This window comes from Entelurus aequoreus, linkage group LG17 (genome assembly GCF_033978785.1).
Source record: "Entelurus aequoreus isolate RoL-2023_Sb linkage group LG17, RoL_Eaeq_v1.1, whole genome shotgun sequence".
Taxonomy (NCBI): domain Eukaryota; kingdom Metazoa; phylum Chordata; class Actinopteri; order Syngnathiformes; family Syngnathidae; genus Entelurus; species Entelurus aequoreus.
Genome location: NC_084747.1, coordinates 3,380,017 through 3,397,516, shown reverse-complemented (window position 1 = coordinate 3,397,516; position 17,500 = coordinate 3,380,017). Strand labels below are relative to the sequence as shown.

Genomic DNA, 17,500 nt, shown 5'->3' with positions numbered 1-17,500 from the left:
TTTGAAATTGTGATAAAATCCTGGAGAGTACTTTTTTTCCATTATTGCGACATAAAAACTTTGGCATATTTGTGGCTTTTTTTTTCTTCTTTTTTTGGGTGACGAGGTTGCTAATAAAGTGCTTTCAAACACAAAAAGAGGCTCTCTTCGTAAAAGTACTGCGAGGTACTTTTAGTGTTCCCTTAAATGCGTGACACCCCACGTACAAAAACATCCAAAAATAAAACGACTCTTTGGCCAAATACTCCCGCAGTATTGACAAAAAAATAAAATAAAATACTGTGCAAAAGTCACCAGTGGATGTTTTGTTCACTTGTTTGTTAGCGAGGAGGCTAATTACAGCCTATTCACAGGCGGGCGATTACGGGCACACGAGGGCGTGGATATGCTTACGCCGATGACGGAAAAATGTCGATTCTCGAGTTCCAGTATCGACATTTTGCTGAGACTGATCTAATTTTAGCTTTATTGTGTGGATACTTCTACATTAATATAAAAAAAAGGCTTACTGACATTGCGTTGGGAGGGACTACTTTTCCTTCCGCCTCCCATTTGAAGTATCTATTTTAGCGATAAGTGCCCATAATAATGTTAGTACTGCATAAGCGTATACTATCTTTTTATTTTCTATACCTGCATGACTGACTGAGTTACTTAAAAGCTTTCAAAGAAGTCATTATTTATTTAATAAAAAAAATAAAAATAGTCACTATGGTGATTTATTGTATTGCTGAGAATATTACAAAAAGGTTTACAGGCGTTTTCTTTGGCCCATGTACCACACAAGTGTTTTATTTCTTAATATTCAACAATACGTGCAAAATATTACATTTTATGCCAAGGGAAAGCGCAATGGAGAAAATGCGGCAAAAAAACGTGCAAGTCGCAGAATATTTTTTAAAAATGTAGCGTATGTAAGGCTTGATTGACACTGTGGGTGCTGCTGTGTTGGATAGATGGACTTTTGCACAGTACTGTATGTTAATATGAACACTAATGCAATTTAATGAGTTTTTAATGTACCATTCATTCAACAAAAAGGTGTTGCTGCATTAAAAAAACAATTCACAGTCAACTGGAAAGGCCAACGTTTACAACCCGAAAAAATCCCACAATGCCCTGTGATCAGACATACATTTACCTGCCAATTAATTTAAAAAAAAAGTAGAGCAGCTGCAGCCTTCTTCTGTTGTCAGTGTCTCACCAAGGGAAGCGATTATTATTATTATTATTATTATTTGTAGGAATTACAGTTGCAAGCAAAGAAAGAAAGCACAATGCTCGTTGTTGTTGTTGTTGTTACAGTCAAACCAAAAAGTTGGAGTGTGTGTCATCGTCTCACATTTCCACGACGAACCCAAAAAAAAATACCCCCCCCAAAAAAACATCTCACTGTGAGGCAGAAGAAACGATATCACATTTCGCACAAAAATACGGTGGTTTTCAAAAGTACTACGAGGGCCACACTGAAAAGAGTGCAAAAAAAGAAATAATGAAGAGTAAAAAAAAAAAAGAAAAATGTCACAAGAATTAATGTGGAATATTATTAGAATAAAGTTGTCTTTTTTAAACAAGAGAAAACTTGTCATTTTACGAGAATAGTCATTACTGAAATATAGTTGAAATTTTTTTTAAAGATCCGACATTTTACTGAACAGCACTTGGTGAAAGTAAAGTAGGCATTAACGAGCGATATGACAAAAAGTACGTTTGCATTTTCACAGGATTAGCAAACAACGTTGAAATATTACGAGAATAAAGCAATATTGTTTCCTTTTATTAGAACGACCTGGAAATAACAATGAGATGCTAAAATTACAAAGTGAAATTTGAAATATCATCAAAAGGAAGTCATCATTTCAATGGCAAATTTTCTATCATGCTATTGCGAAAAATAAATGCAAACTATCATTATTATGAGAATGAAGGAAAAAGTCGTAATATTACGAGCATTATAAAACGTACAAGTGAGTACGAAGTTGACATTTGACAGGAATGAAATAATTTCATGACAGTTCTTTTACCACAATAACCTTGGAATGACGATATGATGCTAAAATTGCAAGGAGAAAAGTATCCATTTAACGGGATTTGAGTTGGACTATGGCCAAATCGGAATTTTACGACGGAAAAGTTGCCATTTTGCGAAATATTTTCTCAATTTTTTACCCAAAAAATAAATGGACATCACTACTGGAGTAATATTTCAATGTCGTATTACGTACTGATGAGTATCATGTTGAAATATTAAAGAAGAAAAGTTTTAACTTCACGGGGAAAAAGTCGTAATTTAACGAGGATAAAGCAAAAATGAGAATATGATGCTAATATTGCAAGGAGAAAAGTATTCGTTTAACGGGATTCAAGTTGAACTATGGCAAAATAATCTGAATTTTACGATGGAAAAGTTGCCATTTTGTGTCGTACTATTGCGAAAATGTTTCTAAATTTCTTACAAAAAAAAGAATTGACATCACTACTGGAGTAATATTTGAATTTGGTACTATGTACTGATGAGTATTATGAAATATTACAGAAGAAAAGTTGTAACTTGACGAGGAAAAAGTCGTAATTTAACGAGGATAAAGCAAAAATGAGAATATGATGCTAATATTGCAAGGAGAAAAGTATTCGTTTAACGGGATTCAAGTTGAACTATGGCGAAATAATCGGAATTTTACGATGGAAAAGTTGCCATTTTGTGTTGTACTATTGCGAAAATGTTTCTACATTTTTTACCCCCCCAAAAAATGGACATCACTACTGGAGTAATATTTCAATGTCGTATTACGTACTGATGAGTATCATGTTGAAATATTAAAGAAGAAAAGTTTTAACTTCACGGGGAAAAAGTCGTAATTTAACGAGGAAAAAGCATAAATGAGAATATGATGCTAATACTGCAAGGAGAAAAAGTATCCGATTAACGGGATTCAAGTTGAACTATGGCGAAATAATCGGAATTTTACGATGGAAAAGTTGCTATTTTGTGTCGTACTATTGCGAAACGTTTTCTCAATTTTTTACCGAAAAAAAATAACTGACATCACTACTGGAGTAATATTTCAATGTCGTATTACGTACTGATGAGTATCATGTTGACATATTAAAGAAGAGAAGTTGTAACTTGACGAGGAAAAAGTCGTAATTTAACGATTAAAAGCAAAAATAAGAATATGATGCTAATATTGCAAGGAGAAAAGTATCCGATTAACGGGATTCAAGTTGAACTATGGCGAAACAATCGGAATTTTACGATGGAAAAGTTGCTATTTTGTGTCGTACTATTGCGAAACGTTTTCTCAATTTTTTACCGAAAAAAAATAACTGACATCACTACTGGAGTAATATTTCAATGTCGTATTACGTACTGATGAGTATCATGTTGAAATATTAAAGAAGAAAAGTTGTAACTTCACGAGGAAAAAGTCGTAATTTAACGAGGAAAAAGCATAAATTAGAATATGATGCTAATACTGCAAGGAAAAAAGTATCCGATTAACGGGATTCAAGTTGAACTATGGCGAAATAATCGGAATTTTACGATGGAAAAGTTGCCATTGTGCGAAATGTTTTCTCAATTTTTTACCCCCCCAAAAATTTGACATCACTACTGGAGTAATATTTCAATGTCGTATTACGTACTAATGAGTATTTTTTTAGAAGAAAAGTTGTAACTTCACGAGGAAAAAGTCGTAATTTAACGAGGAAAAAGCAAAAATGAGAATGAGATGCTAATATTGTCAGGACAGAAGTTTTCATTTTATGAGAAAAAAGTTGCGAAGATAAAGTATTTTTTTTCCGATAACAAAGTAGCTTCTACGTTAAAAACATCGTAGCAATAATCCGACAAATGTGAAATATTCCGTGTAGATTTGACATTTTCATGACGTTAAAGTGAGACGCTGATATCGTGACTACTTAAAAGTCGTCTTTTTTTACGTTATTCTCCTGACGTGACTTTTTTCGTCGCAATTTTTACGACTTTACTCTTGGAAAATGGGCAATTTGTTCTCGTAACATTGCGACTAACAACTCTTCACCGCAGTGTGGCCCCGTAATCTTTGCACCAAATAAATAAAGTTTCCGATCCCTTAAAGCGAACTGCACATATTTTGCTTCCTGTGACGCACAAACGCACAAACACACAAACGCTACATTCATCATCGCACTGATTGTCGCCAACAATAAAACTCTCTACGGAATATCGGACAATTTTGATTGGACTCCAGCTGTGCGGATGAGGCGAGTTGGGCGGGGCTTCCATTTTGTGGGCGGGGCCAGCAAACAACACAAAGCTTTAGGCCACACACACGACGATGTGCGATGAGGGGGCGGAGTCTCCCTGAGTCTCGTCGTTCGGGGGAAAGTGAAGAGGCGGCATGACGTGGGAGGGGGAGGAGCTTAGTGGTCCAAGAAGGGAACCGAGGATAAATGAAGGCGGGGTTTGTGCACTTTGGCGTGTCACACAAACAGACTCCTCCCCTCCCCGGCAAACATCCAATCATAATAGTGCATGCGTGCAAACGTGCGCGGGTCAGGGCGGGGTGACGGTCGGGGCGAGGCCTGGGGGGGGGGGGCGGAGCCTCACACGCTGTTCTCCTGCTGGCTGTGGTTGTTGGCGGCGTGGGCCAAGTTCTGCTCGTTGAGGAGCAGCAGCGTGGTCTCGTCGGGCCCGTTCTCCGTGATGGCGGCGTCCACGCCGAGGTCGTTGAGGGCGTTGTTGGAGGTGGCGGCGGCGGGGGGCGTGGTCAAGGTCACGCCGGCCAGTTGGTGGACGCTCTCGGGAGACTGCGGCGTGCTTTCCAGGCGGGACGCCATCAGGCCGTTCTGGTACTGCGAGCGTGTGATCTGAAGACGTCACATGTTAGGAATATGCACTTCAAAAACGCTAGTCAAAGATCCTCTATATGACATTTGAGTTGTGCTGTTTTTGGGACCTACTACAAACTAGTTACAAAACCTCTAAATGACAGGAGCACTCGACTAAAAACAGTCAAAGATCCTCTTTGACAGGATAATTCTGCCGTTTTTAGGAATGCACTTCAAAAATGCTAGTCAAAGATCCTCTATATGACATTTGAGTTGTGCTGTTTTTGGGACCTACTACAAACTAGTTACAAAACCTCTAAAAGACAGGAGCACTCGACTAAAACATTAGTCAAAGATCCTCTTTGACAGGATAATTCTGTTGTTTTTAGGAACGCACTTCAAAAACGCTAGTCAAAGATCCTCTATATGACATTTGAGTTGTGCTGTTTTTGTGACCTACTACAAACTAGTTACAAAACCTCTAAATGACAGGAGCACTCGACTAAAAACAGTCAACGATCCTCTTTGACAGGATAATTCTGCCGTTTTTAGGAATGCACTTCAAAAACGCTAGTCAAAGATCCTCTATATGACATTTGAGTTGTGCTGTTTTTGGGACCTACTACAAACTAGTCACAAAACCTCTAAAAGACAGGACCACTCAACTAAAAAATATTAGTCAAAGATCCTCTATGATCGGAAAATGTTGCTGTTTTTAGGAATATGCATTTAAAAAAACGCTAGTCAAAGATCCTCTATATGACATTTGAGTTGTACTGTTTTTGGCACCTACTACAAACTAGTTACAAAACCTCTAAAAGACAGGAGCACTCGACTAAAAACATTAGTCAACGATCCTCTTTGACAGGATAATTCTGCCGTTTTTAGGAATGCACTTCAAAAACGCTAGTCAAAGTTCCTCTATATGACATTTTAGTTGTGCTGTTTTTGTGACCTACTACAAACTAGTCACAAAACCTCTAAAAGACAGGAGCACTCGACTAAAAGACAGTCAAAGATCCTCTATGACAGGATAATGTTGCTGTTTTTAGGAACGCACTTCAAAAAACGCTAGTCAAAGATCCTCTATATGACATTGGAGTTGTGCTGTTTTTGGGACCTACTACAAACTAGTTACAAAACCTCTAAATGACAGGAGCACTCGACTAAAAACATTAGTCAAAGATCGTCTTTGACAGGATAATTCTGCTGTTTTTAGGAATGCACTTCAAAAACGCTAGTCAAAGATCCTCTATATGACATTTGAGTTGTGCTGTTTTTGGGACCTACTACAAACTAGTCACAAAACCTCTAAAAGACAGGACCACTCGACTAAAAAATATTAGTCAAAGATCCTCTATGATCGGAAAATGTTGCTGTTTTTAGGAATATGCATTTAAAAAACGCTAGTCAAAGATCCTCTATATGACATTTGAGTTGTACTGTTTTTGTGACATACTACAAACTAGTTACAAAACCTCTAAAAGACAGGAGCACTCGACTAAAACATTAGTCAAAGATCCTCTTTGACAGGATAATTCTGCCGTTTTTAGGAATGCACTTTAAAAACGCTAGTCAAAGATCCTCTATATGACATTTGAGTTGTGCTGTTTTTGGGACCTACTACAAACTAGTCACAAAACCTCTAAAAGACAGGACCACTCGACTAAAAAATATTAGTCAAAGATCCTCTATGATCGGAAAATGTTGCTGTTTTTAGGAATATGCATTTAAAAAAACGCTAGTCAAAGATCCTCTATATGACATTTGAGTTGTGCTGTTTTTGGCACCTACTACAAACTAGTTACAAAACCTCTATGTGACAGGATCACTCTACTAAAACATTAGTCAAAGATCCTCTTTGACAGGATAATTCTGTTGTTTTTAGGAACGCACTTCAAAAACGCTAGTCAAAGATCCTCTATATGACATTTGAGTTGTGCTGTTTTTGTCACCTACTACAAACTAGTCACAAAACCTCTAAATGACAGGAGCACTCGACTAAAAAACAGTAGTCAAAGATCCTCTTTGACAGGATAATTCTGTTGTTTTTAGGAACGCACTTCAAAAACGCTAGTCAAAGATCCTCTATATGACATTTGAGTTGTGCTGTTTTTGGCACCTACTACAAACTAGTCACAAATCCTCTATATGACAGGATCACTCGACTAAAAAATATTAGTCAAAGATCCTCTATGATCGGAAAATGTTGCTGTTTTTAGGAATATACATTTAAAAAACGCTAGTCAAAGATCCTCTATATGACATTTGAGTTGTGCTGTTTTTGGGACCTACTACAAACTAGTCACACAACCTCTATTTGACAGGAGCACTCGACTAAAATATATTAGTCGAAGACCCTCTATGATCGGAAAATGTTGCTGTTTTTAGGAATATGCATTTAAAAAACGCTAGTCAAAGATCCTCTGTATGACATTTGAGTTGTGCTGTTTTTGGGACATACTACAAACTACTTACAAAACCTCTAATTGACAGGAGCACTCGACAAAAAATATTAGTCAAAGATCCTCTGTGATCGTATAATGTTGCTGTTTTTAGGATAATGCATTTTAAAAAAACGCTTTTTAAAGATCCTCTATTTGTCATTTGAGTTGTTCTGTTTTTGGGATCTACTACAAACTAGTTACAAAACCTCTATGTGACAGGATCACTCTACTAAAACATTAGTCAAAGATCCTCTTTGACAGGATAATTCTGTTGTTTTTAGGAACGCACTTCAAAAACGCTAGTCAAAGATCCTCTATATGACATTTGAGTTGTGCTGTTTTTGGGACCTACTACAAACTAGTTACAAAACCTCTAAAAGACAGGAGCACTCGACTAAAACATTAGTCAAAGATCCTCTTTGACAGGATAATTCTGTTGTTTTTAGGAACGCACTTCAAAAACGCTAGTCAAAGATCCTCTATATGACATTTGAGTTGTACTGTTTTTGTGACCTACTACAAACTAGTCACAAAACCTCTAAAAGACAGGAGCACTCGACTAAAAAACAGTAGTCAAAGATCCTCTACGACAGGATAATTCTGACATTTTTAGGAATGCACTTCAAAAACGCTAGTCAAAGATCCTCTAAATGACATTTGAGTTATGCTGTTTTTGGGACCTACTACAAACTAGTCACAAAACCTCTAAAAGACAGGACCACTCGACTAAAAAATATTAGTCAAAGATCCTCTATGATCGGAAAATGTTGCTGTTTTTAGGAATATACATTTAAAAAACGCTAGTCAAAGATCCTCTATATGACATTTGAGTTGTGCTGTTTTTGTGACCTACTACAAACTACTTACAAAACCTCTAAATGACAGGAGCACTCGACTAAAAACAGTCAAAGATCCTCTTTGACAGGATAATTCTGCCGTTTTTAGGAATGCACTTCAAAAACGCTAGTCAAAGATCCTCTATATGACATTTGAGTTGTGCTGTTTTTGTGACCTACTACAAACTACTTACAAAACCTCTAAATGACAGGAGCACTCGACTAAAAACAGTCAAAGATCCTCTTTGACAGGATAATACTGCCGTTTTTTGGAATGCACTTCAAAAACGCTAGTCAAAGATCCTCTATATGACATTTGAGTTGTGCTGTTTTTGTGACCTACTACAAACTAGTCACAAAACCTCTATTTGACAGGAGCACTCGACTAAAAGACAGTCAAAGATCCTCTATGACAGGATAATGTTGCTGTTTTTAGGAATATGCATTTAAAAAACGCTAGTCAAAGATCCTCTATATGACATTTGAGTTGTACTGTTTTTGTGACCTACTACAAACTAGTCACAAAACCTCTAAAAGACAGGAGCACTCGACTAAAAACATTAGTCAACGATCCTCTTTGACAGGATAATACTGCCGTTTTTTGGAATGCACTTCAAAAACGCTAGTCAAAGATCCTCTATATGACATTTGAGTTGTGCTGTTTTTGTGACCTACTACAAACTAGTCACAAAACCTCTATTTGACAGGAGCACTCGACTAAAAGACAGTCAAAGATCCTCTATGACAGGATAATGTTGCTGTTTTTAGGAACGCACTTCAAAAAACGCTAGTCAAAGATCCTGTATATGACATTTGAGTTGTACTGTTTTTGTGACCTACTACTAACTAGTTACAAAACCTCTATGTGACAGGAGCACTCAACTAAAACATTAGTCAAAGATCTTCTTTGACAGGATAATTCTGCCGTTTTTAGGAATGCACTTCAAAAACGCTAGTCAAAGATCCTCTATATGACATTTGAGTTGTACTGTTTTTGTGACCTACTACTAACTAGTTACAAAACCTCTATGTGACAGGAGCACTCGACTAAAACATTAGTCAAAGATCTTCTTTGACAGGATAATTCTGCCGTTTTTAGGAATGCACTTCAAAAACGCTAGTCAAAGATCCCCTATATGACATTTGAGTTGTGCTGTTTTTGGGACCTACTACAAACTAGTCACAAAAACTCTAAATGACAGGAGCACTCAACTAAAAAACATTAGTCAAAGATCCTCTGTGATCGGAAAATGTTGCTGTTTTTAGGAATATGCATTTAAAAAAACACTTTTTAAAGATCCTCTATATGACATTTGAGTTGTTCTGTTTTTGGGATCTACTACAAACTAGTTACAAAACCTCTACTTGACAGGAACACTCAACTAAAAAATATTAGTCAAAGATCCTCTATGATAGGAGAATTTTGCGGTTTTTAGGAATATGCATTTAAAAACACTTATCAAAGATCCTCTATATGACATTTGAGTTGTGCTCTTTTTGAGACCTACTACAAACTAGTCACACAACCTCTATTTGACAGGAGCACTCGACTAAAATATATTAGTCGAAGATCCTCTATGATCGGAAAATGTTGCTGTTTTTAGGAATATGCATTTAAAAAACGCTAGTCAAAGATCCTCTATATGACATTTGAGTTGTGCTGTTTTTGGGACCTACTACAAACTAGTCACAAAACTTCTATATGACAGAAGCACTCTACTAAAAAATATTAGTCAAAGATCCTCTGTGATCGGAAAATGTTGCTGTTTTTAGGAATATGCATTTAAAAAAACGCTTTTTAAAGATCCTCTATTTGTCATTTGAGTTGTGCTGTCTTTGGGACCTACTACAAACTAGTCACAAAACCTCTATGTGACAGGATCACTCTACTAAAAAATATTAGTCAAAGATCCTCTACAATAGGAGAATTTTGCTGTTTTTAGGAATATGCATTTAAAAAACACTTGTCAAAGATCCTCTATATGACATTTGAGTTGTGCTGTTTTTGAGACCTACTACAAACTAGTCACAAAACCTCTATTTGACAGGAGCACTCGACTAAAATATATTAGTCAAAGATCCTCTATGACGTGATGATTCTGCTGTTTTTAGGAATGCACTTCAAACATTTTAAAAAATCCCCTCTCTGCTGTTTTTGACGACCTACTAAAAACACTAATCAAAGACCCTCTATTAAACAGTCAAGATTTGCAGTTTTTAAAAGACTATTTAAACATCCTCAATGTGACGGTACTGCTCTTCTTTGTGACGGAAGCATGCTGCTGTTTTTGACGACCTACTAAAAAACACCAGTCAAAGATCCTCTATGACAGGAAAATGTTGCTGTTTTTAGAAATGCACGTCAAAAACACTAATCAAAGATCCTGTATGACAGGAAAATTAAGTTGTTTTTAGAAATGCACTTCAAAAACTGTTTTTGGGGACAAACTAACAAAAAAACAACGTTTTTAAAGATCCCCTCTAGGACAGCAGCTCTCTGCTGTTTTTGACAACCTACTAAAAACACTAGTCAAAGACCCTCTACTGGACAGTTGAGCTTATACACTATTTAAAAATTCTAAATTTGACGGTACTGCTCTGCTGTTTTTGGGGATGCAATGAAAAAACGCTATTTGAAGATACTCTCTATGACAGGAGCGCGCTGCTGTTTTTGACCACCTACTAAAAAAACACTTGATCCTCTATAGAAAAGTCGTGCTTTGCTGTTTTTAAAAGACTTACACACTATTTTAAATTTCTCAATGTGACAGTAATGCTCTGCTGTTTTTGGGGATGCAATGAAAAAATGCTATCTGAAGAGGACAGGAGCGCGCTGCTGTTTTTGACGACCTACTAAAAAAACATTTGATCTGCTATAGAAAAGTTGTGCTTTGCCGTTTTTAAGGACCTACTACAAAAACACTAGTCAAAGATCCTCTTCATGACAGCAGCACTCGGCTGTTTTTAAGGATCTCGTGTTAGGCCCAGGTGTCACGTACCTTGACGTGCCGCAGGTGTCACGTACGTACCTTGACGTACCGCAGGTGTCACGTACCTTAACGTACCGCAGGTGTCACGTACGTACCTTGACGTAGCGCAGGTGTCACGTACGTACCTTGACGTACCGCAGGTGTCACGTACCTTGACGTACCGCAGGTGTCACGTACCTTGACGTACCGCAGGTGTCACGTACCTTAACATACCGCAGGTGTCACGTACGTACCTTGACGTACCGCAGGTGTCACGTACGTACCTTGACGTACCGCAGGTGTCACGTACCTTGACGTACCGCAGGTGTGACGTACCTCGACGTGCCGCAGGTGTCACGTACCTCGACGTGCCGCAGGTGTCACGTACCTCGACGTGCCGCAGGTGTCACGTACCTCGACGTGCCGCAGGTGTCACGTACCTCGACGTGCCGCATGTGTCACGTACCTCGACGTGCCGCAGGTGTCACGTACCTCGACGTGCCGCAGGCGTCACGTACCTCGACGTACCACAGGTGTCACGTACCTTGACGTACCGCAGTACCTCGACGTACTGCAGGTGTCACGTACCTTGACGTGCCGCAGGTGACACGTACCTCGACGTATCGCAGGTGTCACGTACCTCGACGTGCCGCAGGTGTCACGTACCTTGACGTGCCGCAGGTGTCACGTACCTCGACGTGCCGCAGCTGTCACGTACCTCGACGTACCGCGGGTGTCACGTATCTCGATGTACCGCAGGTGTCACGTACCTTGACGTACCGCAGGAGTCACGTACCTTGACGTACCGCAGGTGTCACGTATATTGACGTAGTGCAAGTGTCACGTATATTGACGTAGTGCAAGTGTCACGTACCTCGACGTACTGCAGGTGTCACGTACATTGACATAGTGCAAGTGTCACGTACCTCGACGTACCGCAGGTGTCACGTACCTCGACGTACCGCAGGTGTCACGTACCTTGACGTACCGCAGGTGTCACGTACATTGACGTAGTGCAAGTGTCACGTACCTTGACGTACCGCAGGTGTCACGTACCTCGACGTACCGCAGGTGTCACGTACCTCGACGTACCGCAGGTGTCACGTACATTGACGTACCGCAGGTGTCACGTACATTGACGTAGTGCAAGTGTCACGTACCTTGACGTACCGCAGGTGTCACGTACATTGACGTAGTGCAAGTGTCACGTACCTCGACGTACCGCAGGTGTCACGTACCTCGACGTACCACAGGTGTCACGTACATTGACGTAGTGCAAGTGTCACGTACCTTGACGTACCACAGGTGTCACGTACATTGACGTAGTGCAAGTGTCACGTACCTCGACGTGCCGCAGGTGTCACGTACCTCGACGTGCCGCATGTGTCACGTACCTCGACGTGCCGCAGGTGTCACGTACCTCGACGTGCCGCAGGCGTCACGTACCTCGACGTACCACAGGTGTCACGTACCTTGACGTACCGCAGTACCTCGACGTACTGCAGGTGTCACGTACCTTGACGTGCCGCAGGTGACACGTACCTCGACGTATCGCAGGTGTCACGTACCTCGACGTGCCGCAGGTGTCACGTACCTCGACGTGCCGCAGGTGTCACGTACCTCGACGTGCCGCAGGTGTCACGTACCTCGACGTGCCGCAGCTGTCACGTACCTCGACGTACCGCGGGTGTCACGTATCTCGATGTACCGCAGGTGTCACGTACCTTGACGTACCGCAGGAGTCACGTACCTTGACGTACCGCAGGTGTCACGTATATTGACGTAGTGCAAGTGTCACGTATATTGACGTAGTGCAAGTGTCACGTACCTCGACGTACTGCAGGTGTCACGTACATTGACATAGTGCAAGTGTCACGTACCTCGACGTACCGCAGGTGTCACGTACCTTGACGTACCGCAGGTGTCACGTACATTGACGTAGTGCAAGTGTCACGTACCTTGACGTACCGCAGGTGTCACGTACCTCGACGTACCGCAGGTGTCACGTACCTCGACGTACCGCAGGTGTCACGTACATTGACGTACCGCAGGTGTCACGTACATTGACGTAGTGCAAGTGTCACGTACCTTGACGTACCGCAGGTGTCACGTACATTGACGTAGTGCAAGTGTCACGTACCTCGACGTACCGCAGGTGTCACGTACCTCGACGTACCACAGGTGTCACGTACATTGACGTAGTGCAAGTGTCACGTACCTTGACGTACCACAGGTGTCACGTACATTGACGTAGTGCAAGTGTCACGTACCTCAACGTACCGCAGGTGTCACGTACCTCGACGTACCGCAGGTGTCACGTACCTCGACGTGCCGCATGTGTCACGTACCTCGACGTGCCGCAGGTGTCACGTACCTCGACGTGCCGCAGGTGTCACGTACATTGACGTAGTGCAAGTGTCACGTACCTTGACGTACCACAGGTGTCACGTACATTGACGTAGTGCAAGTGTCACGTACCTCAACGTACCGCAGGTGTCACGTACCTCGACGTACCGCAGGTGTCACGTACCTTGACGTACCGCAGGTGTCACGTACATCGACGTAGTGCAAGTGTCACGTACCTCGACGTACCGCAGGTGTCACGTACCTTGACGTACCGCAGGTGTCACGTACCTTGACGTACCGCAGGTGTCACGTACCTTGACGTACCGCAGGTGTCACGTACATTGACGTAGTGCAAGTGTCACGTACCTCGACGTACCGCAGGTGTCACGTACTTTGACGTAGTGCAAGTGTCACGTACCTTGACGTACCGCAGGTGTCACGTACCTTGACGTACCGCAGGTGTCACGTATATTTACGTAGTGCAAGTGTCACGTACCTTGACATACTGCAGGTCGGTGAGGGCGCGCACGTAGAAGTCGGGTATGTACTGCTGGGTCAAGGTGACGCTGCAGTTCAGCTGATTGTTGCTGCCGCTGACCGACAGCGACTCGGTGCGGTCGGCGCCACTCAGCGAGGACGTGCGGTTCAGGCCGCTGAGGTGTGACGGCGAGCGGAAATCTGCAGGTGTGCACGCACAAAGGAGACAGAGGGCAGAGGTCATGGTGAGGTGATGCAATGATTGTGTTACTCCACTCACACAAGTGTCAGTGATGCAATGCTTGTGTTATTCCACTCACACAAGTGTCAGTGATGCAATGATTGTGTTATTCCATTCACACAAAGTGTCAGTGATGCAATGATTGTGTTATTCCACTCACACAAGTGTCAGTGATGCAATGATCGTGTTATTCCACTCACACAAGTGTCAGTAATGCAATGATCGTGTTATTCCACTCACACAAGTGTCAGTGATGCAATGATCGTGTTATTCCACTCACACAAGTGTCAGTGATGCAATGATTGTGTTATTCCACTCACACAAGTGTCAGTGATGCAATGATTGTGTTATTCCACTCACACAAGTGTCAGTGATGCAATGATCGTGTTATTCCACTCCCACAAGTGTCAGTGATGCAATGATCGTGTTATTCCACTCACACAAGTGTCAGTGATGCGATGCTTGTGTTATTCCACTCACACAAGTGTCAGTGATGCGATGCTTGTGTTATTCCACTCACACAAGTGTCAGTGATGCAATGCTTGTGTTATTCCACTCACACAAGTGTCAGTGATGCAATGATCGTGTTATTCCACTCCCACAAGTGTCAGTGATGCAATGATCGTGTTATTCCACTCACACAAGTGTCAGTGATGCGATGCTTGTGTTATTCCACTCACACAAGTGTCAGTGATGCGATGCTTGTGTTATTCCACTCACACAAGTGTCAGTGATGCAATGCTTGTGTTATTCCACTCACACAAGTGTCAGTGATGCAATGCTTGTGTTATTCCACTCACACAAGTGTCAGTGATGCAATGCTTGTGTTATTCCACTCACACAAGTGTCAGTGATGCGATGCTTGTGTTATTCCACTCACACAAGTGTCAGTGATGCGATGCTAGTGTTATTCCACTCACACAAGTGTCAGTGATGCGATGCTTGTGTTATTCCACTCACACAAGTGTCAGTGATGCAATGCTTGTGTTATTCCACTCACACAAGTGTCAGTGATGCAATGCTTGTGTTATTCCACTCACACAAGTGTCAGTGATGCAATGCTTGTGTTATTCCACTCACACAAGTGTCAGTGATGCAATGCTTGTGTTATTCCACTCACACAAGTGTCAGTGATGCGATGCTTATGTTATTCCACTCACACAAGTGTCAGTGATGCGATGCTTGTGTTATTCCACTCACACAAGTGTCAGTGATGCAATGATCGTGTTATTCCACTCACACAAGTGTCAGTGATGCAATGATCGTGTTATTCCACTCACACAAGTGTCAGTGATGCAATGCTTGTGTTATTCCACTCACACAAGTGTCAGTGATGCAATGCTTGTGTTATTCCACTCACACAAGTGTCAGTGACGCAATGCTCGTGTTATTCCACTCACACAAGTGTCAGTGACGCAATGCTCGTGTTATTCCACTCACACAAGTGTCAGTGATGCAATGCTTGTGTTATTCCACTCACACAAGTGTCAGTGACGCAATGCTCGTGTTATTCCACTCACACAAGTGTCAGTGACGCAATGCTTGTGTTATTCCACTCACACAAGTGTCAGTGATGCAATGCTTGTGTTATTCCACTCACACAAGTGTCAGTGACGCAATGATTGTGTTATTCCACTCACACAAGTGGCAGTGACGCAATGATTGTGTTATTCCACTCACACAAGTGTCAGTGATGCAATGTTTGTGTTATTCCACTCACACAAGTGTCAGTGATGCAATGCTTGTGTTATTCCACTCACACAAGTGTCAGTGATGCAATGTTTGTGTTATTCCACTCACACAAGTGTCAGTGATGCAATGTTTGTGTTATTCCACTCACACAAGTGTCAGTGATGCAATGCTTGTGTTATTCCACTCACACAAGTGTCAGTGATGCAATGTTTGTGTTATTCCACTCACACAAGTGTCAGTGATGCAATGTTTGTGGTCAGTGACATGCACAAACAAACAAACAAACAAACAAACAAACAAACAAACAAGTACCTGACACAGCAGTAAAAGACTACAAATGCATTAATATTCATAAATATCACTGCAGTCCAGCAAAAAGCAGCTTCTTCTTCGGTGGTGTCAACACACCCCAAAACAATTAAATTCAAAAGATGTGTTTCAATGGAATTGTTTTTAATTTATCTTATTATTTAGTTGTAAACACTTTTTTTACTGTAGGTTTGTGTTTCAATTAAATATTTTTTTCAATTATTGTAACTGGGAGAAAAAATAATCCTACTTTAAAAAAAATATATTTATTAGATAAAAGGTCAATAAAATATTTATGTCATAAAAACAAGAAACAGGAATACTTTAAATGTAAGTATTTGAAAAAAAATGGAAACATGTATTATTGTTACTATTATTATTATTATTTCAATTTATACATTTAGTGTTTGTATATTTCACTTTCAATTTATTATCAAGTTCTTTTTGAAGATCATTTAACTGTATTGACGATAATTATTACTTACTTTTTGAATAAAGGTAAATTAAAAAAAATCTAAAAATTAAAGAATTATGCAAATACTATGATTGTAATAAACAATACAGTTCTGGACTGTACATTTGATCAACATTTTGTTGTCAAATTCTCTTTCAAAGTCGTTAAACTGCACGTGAGTAAATTTATATTTTTGATACTTAAATAAATACTTATTAAATAATATATATACATATATATATTACATAGTATATATATTATATATAATATAAATTATATGTATATATATGTATACACATATGCATATACTGTATATACATATAAATATATATATATACACATATACATACACACATATATATACACATATATATATATACATATATATATACATATATATACACATATATATAAATATATACATATATATATATACATATACATATATATATACATATATACATATATATATAAATATATATACACACACATACTGTATGTGTATGTATGTATGTATATATATGTATGTATATATTTATAAATATATTCATACATACATACATACACATAAATATATGTATATATATATATATATATATATATACACTTTTTTTTTTTTACATTGATTTGATCAAAATGTTATCATCATGTTATCTTTTAAGGGAAATTTAACAGCATGAGGGTTGCTTTATATTTTTAAATAAAATACTTTTTAAATAAAGGTTAATGAATTAAACTAACAACGAATTAAAAAATAACTTTAGAGGAGTACATACCCACTTACCCAGAACGACGCGATATAGAAAATGGATGGATGGAAATAATGATTGCAATAAATATTGCTATTATTATTTTTATTTTTTTCCTATGGAGTGCTTTTAACTACTTTATACTGTTGTATTAAACTGAAGCCATTA

General features: G+C 39.7%; 1 protein-coding gene across 2 annotated transcripts in view; it reads right to left on the bottom strand.

Moving 5' to 3' along the window:
• The window catches only part of LOC133632152 (metal transporter CNNM4), a 115,479-nt gene that overhangs the window by 587 nt on the left and 97,392 nt on the right, over positions 1–17,500 (bottom strand). For both annotated transcript variants that reach the window (XM_062024420.1, XM_062024421.1), the window contains 2 exons: positions 13,907–14,088; positions 1–4,851 (listed from right to left, as the gene is read on the bottom strand). The exon at positions 1–4,851 is cut by the window's left edge and continues 587 nt beyond it. In XM_062024420.1, coding sequence (XP_061880404.1) covers positions 4,588–4,851; positions 13,907–14,088 — 446 coding nt within the window. In that variant the 3' untranslated portion in view covers positions 1–4,587. The remainder of the gene's footprint in view (positions 4,852–13,906; positions 14,089–17,500) is intronic.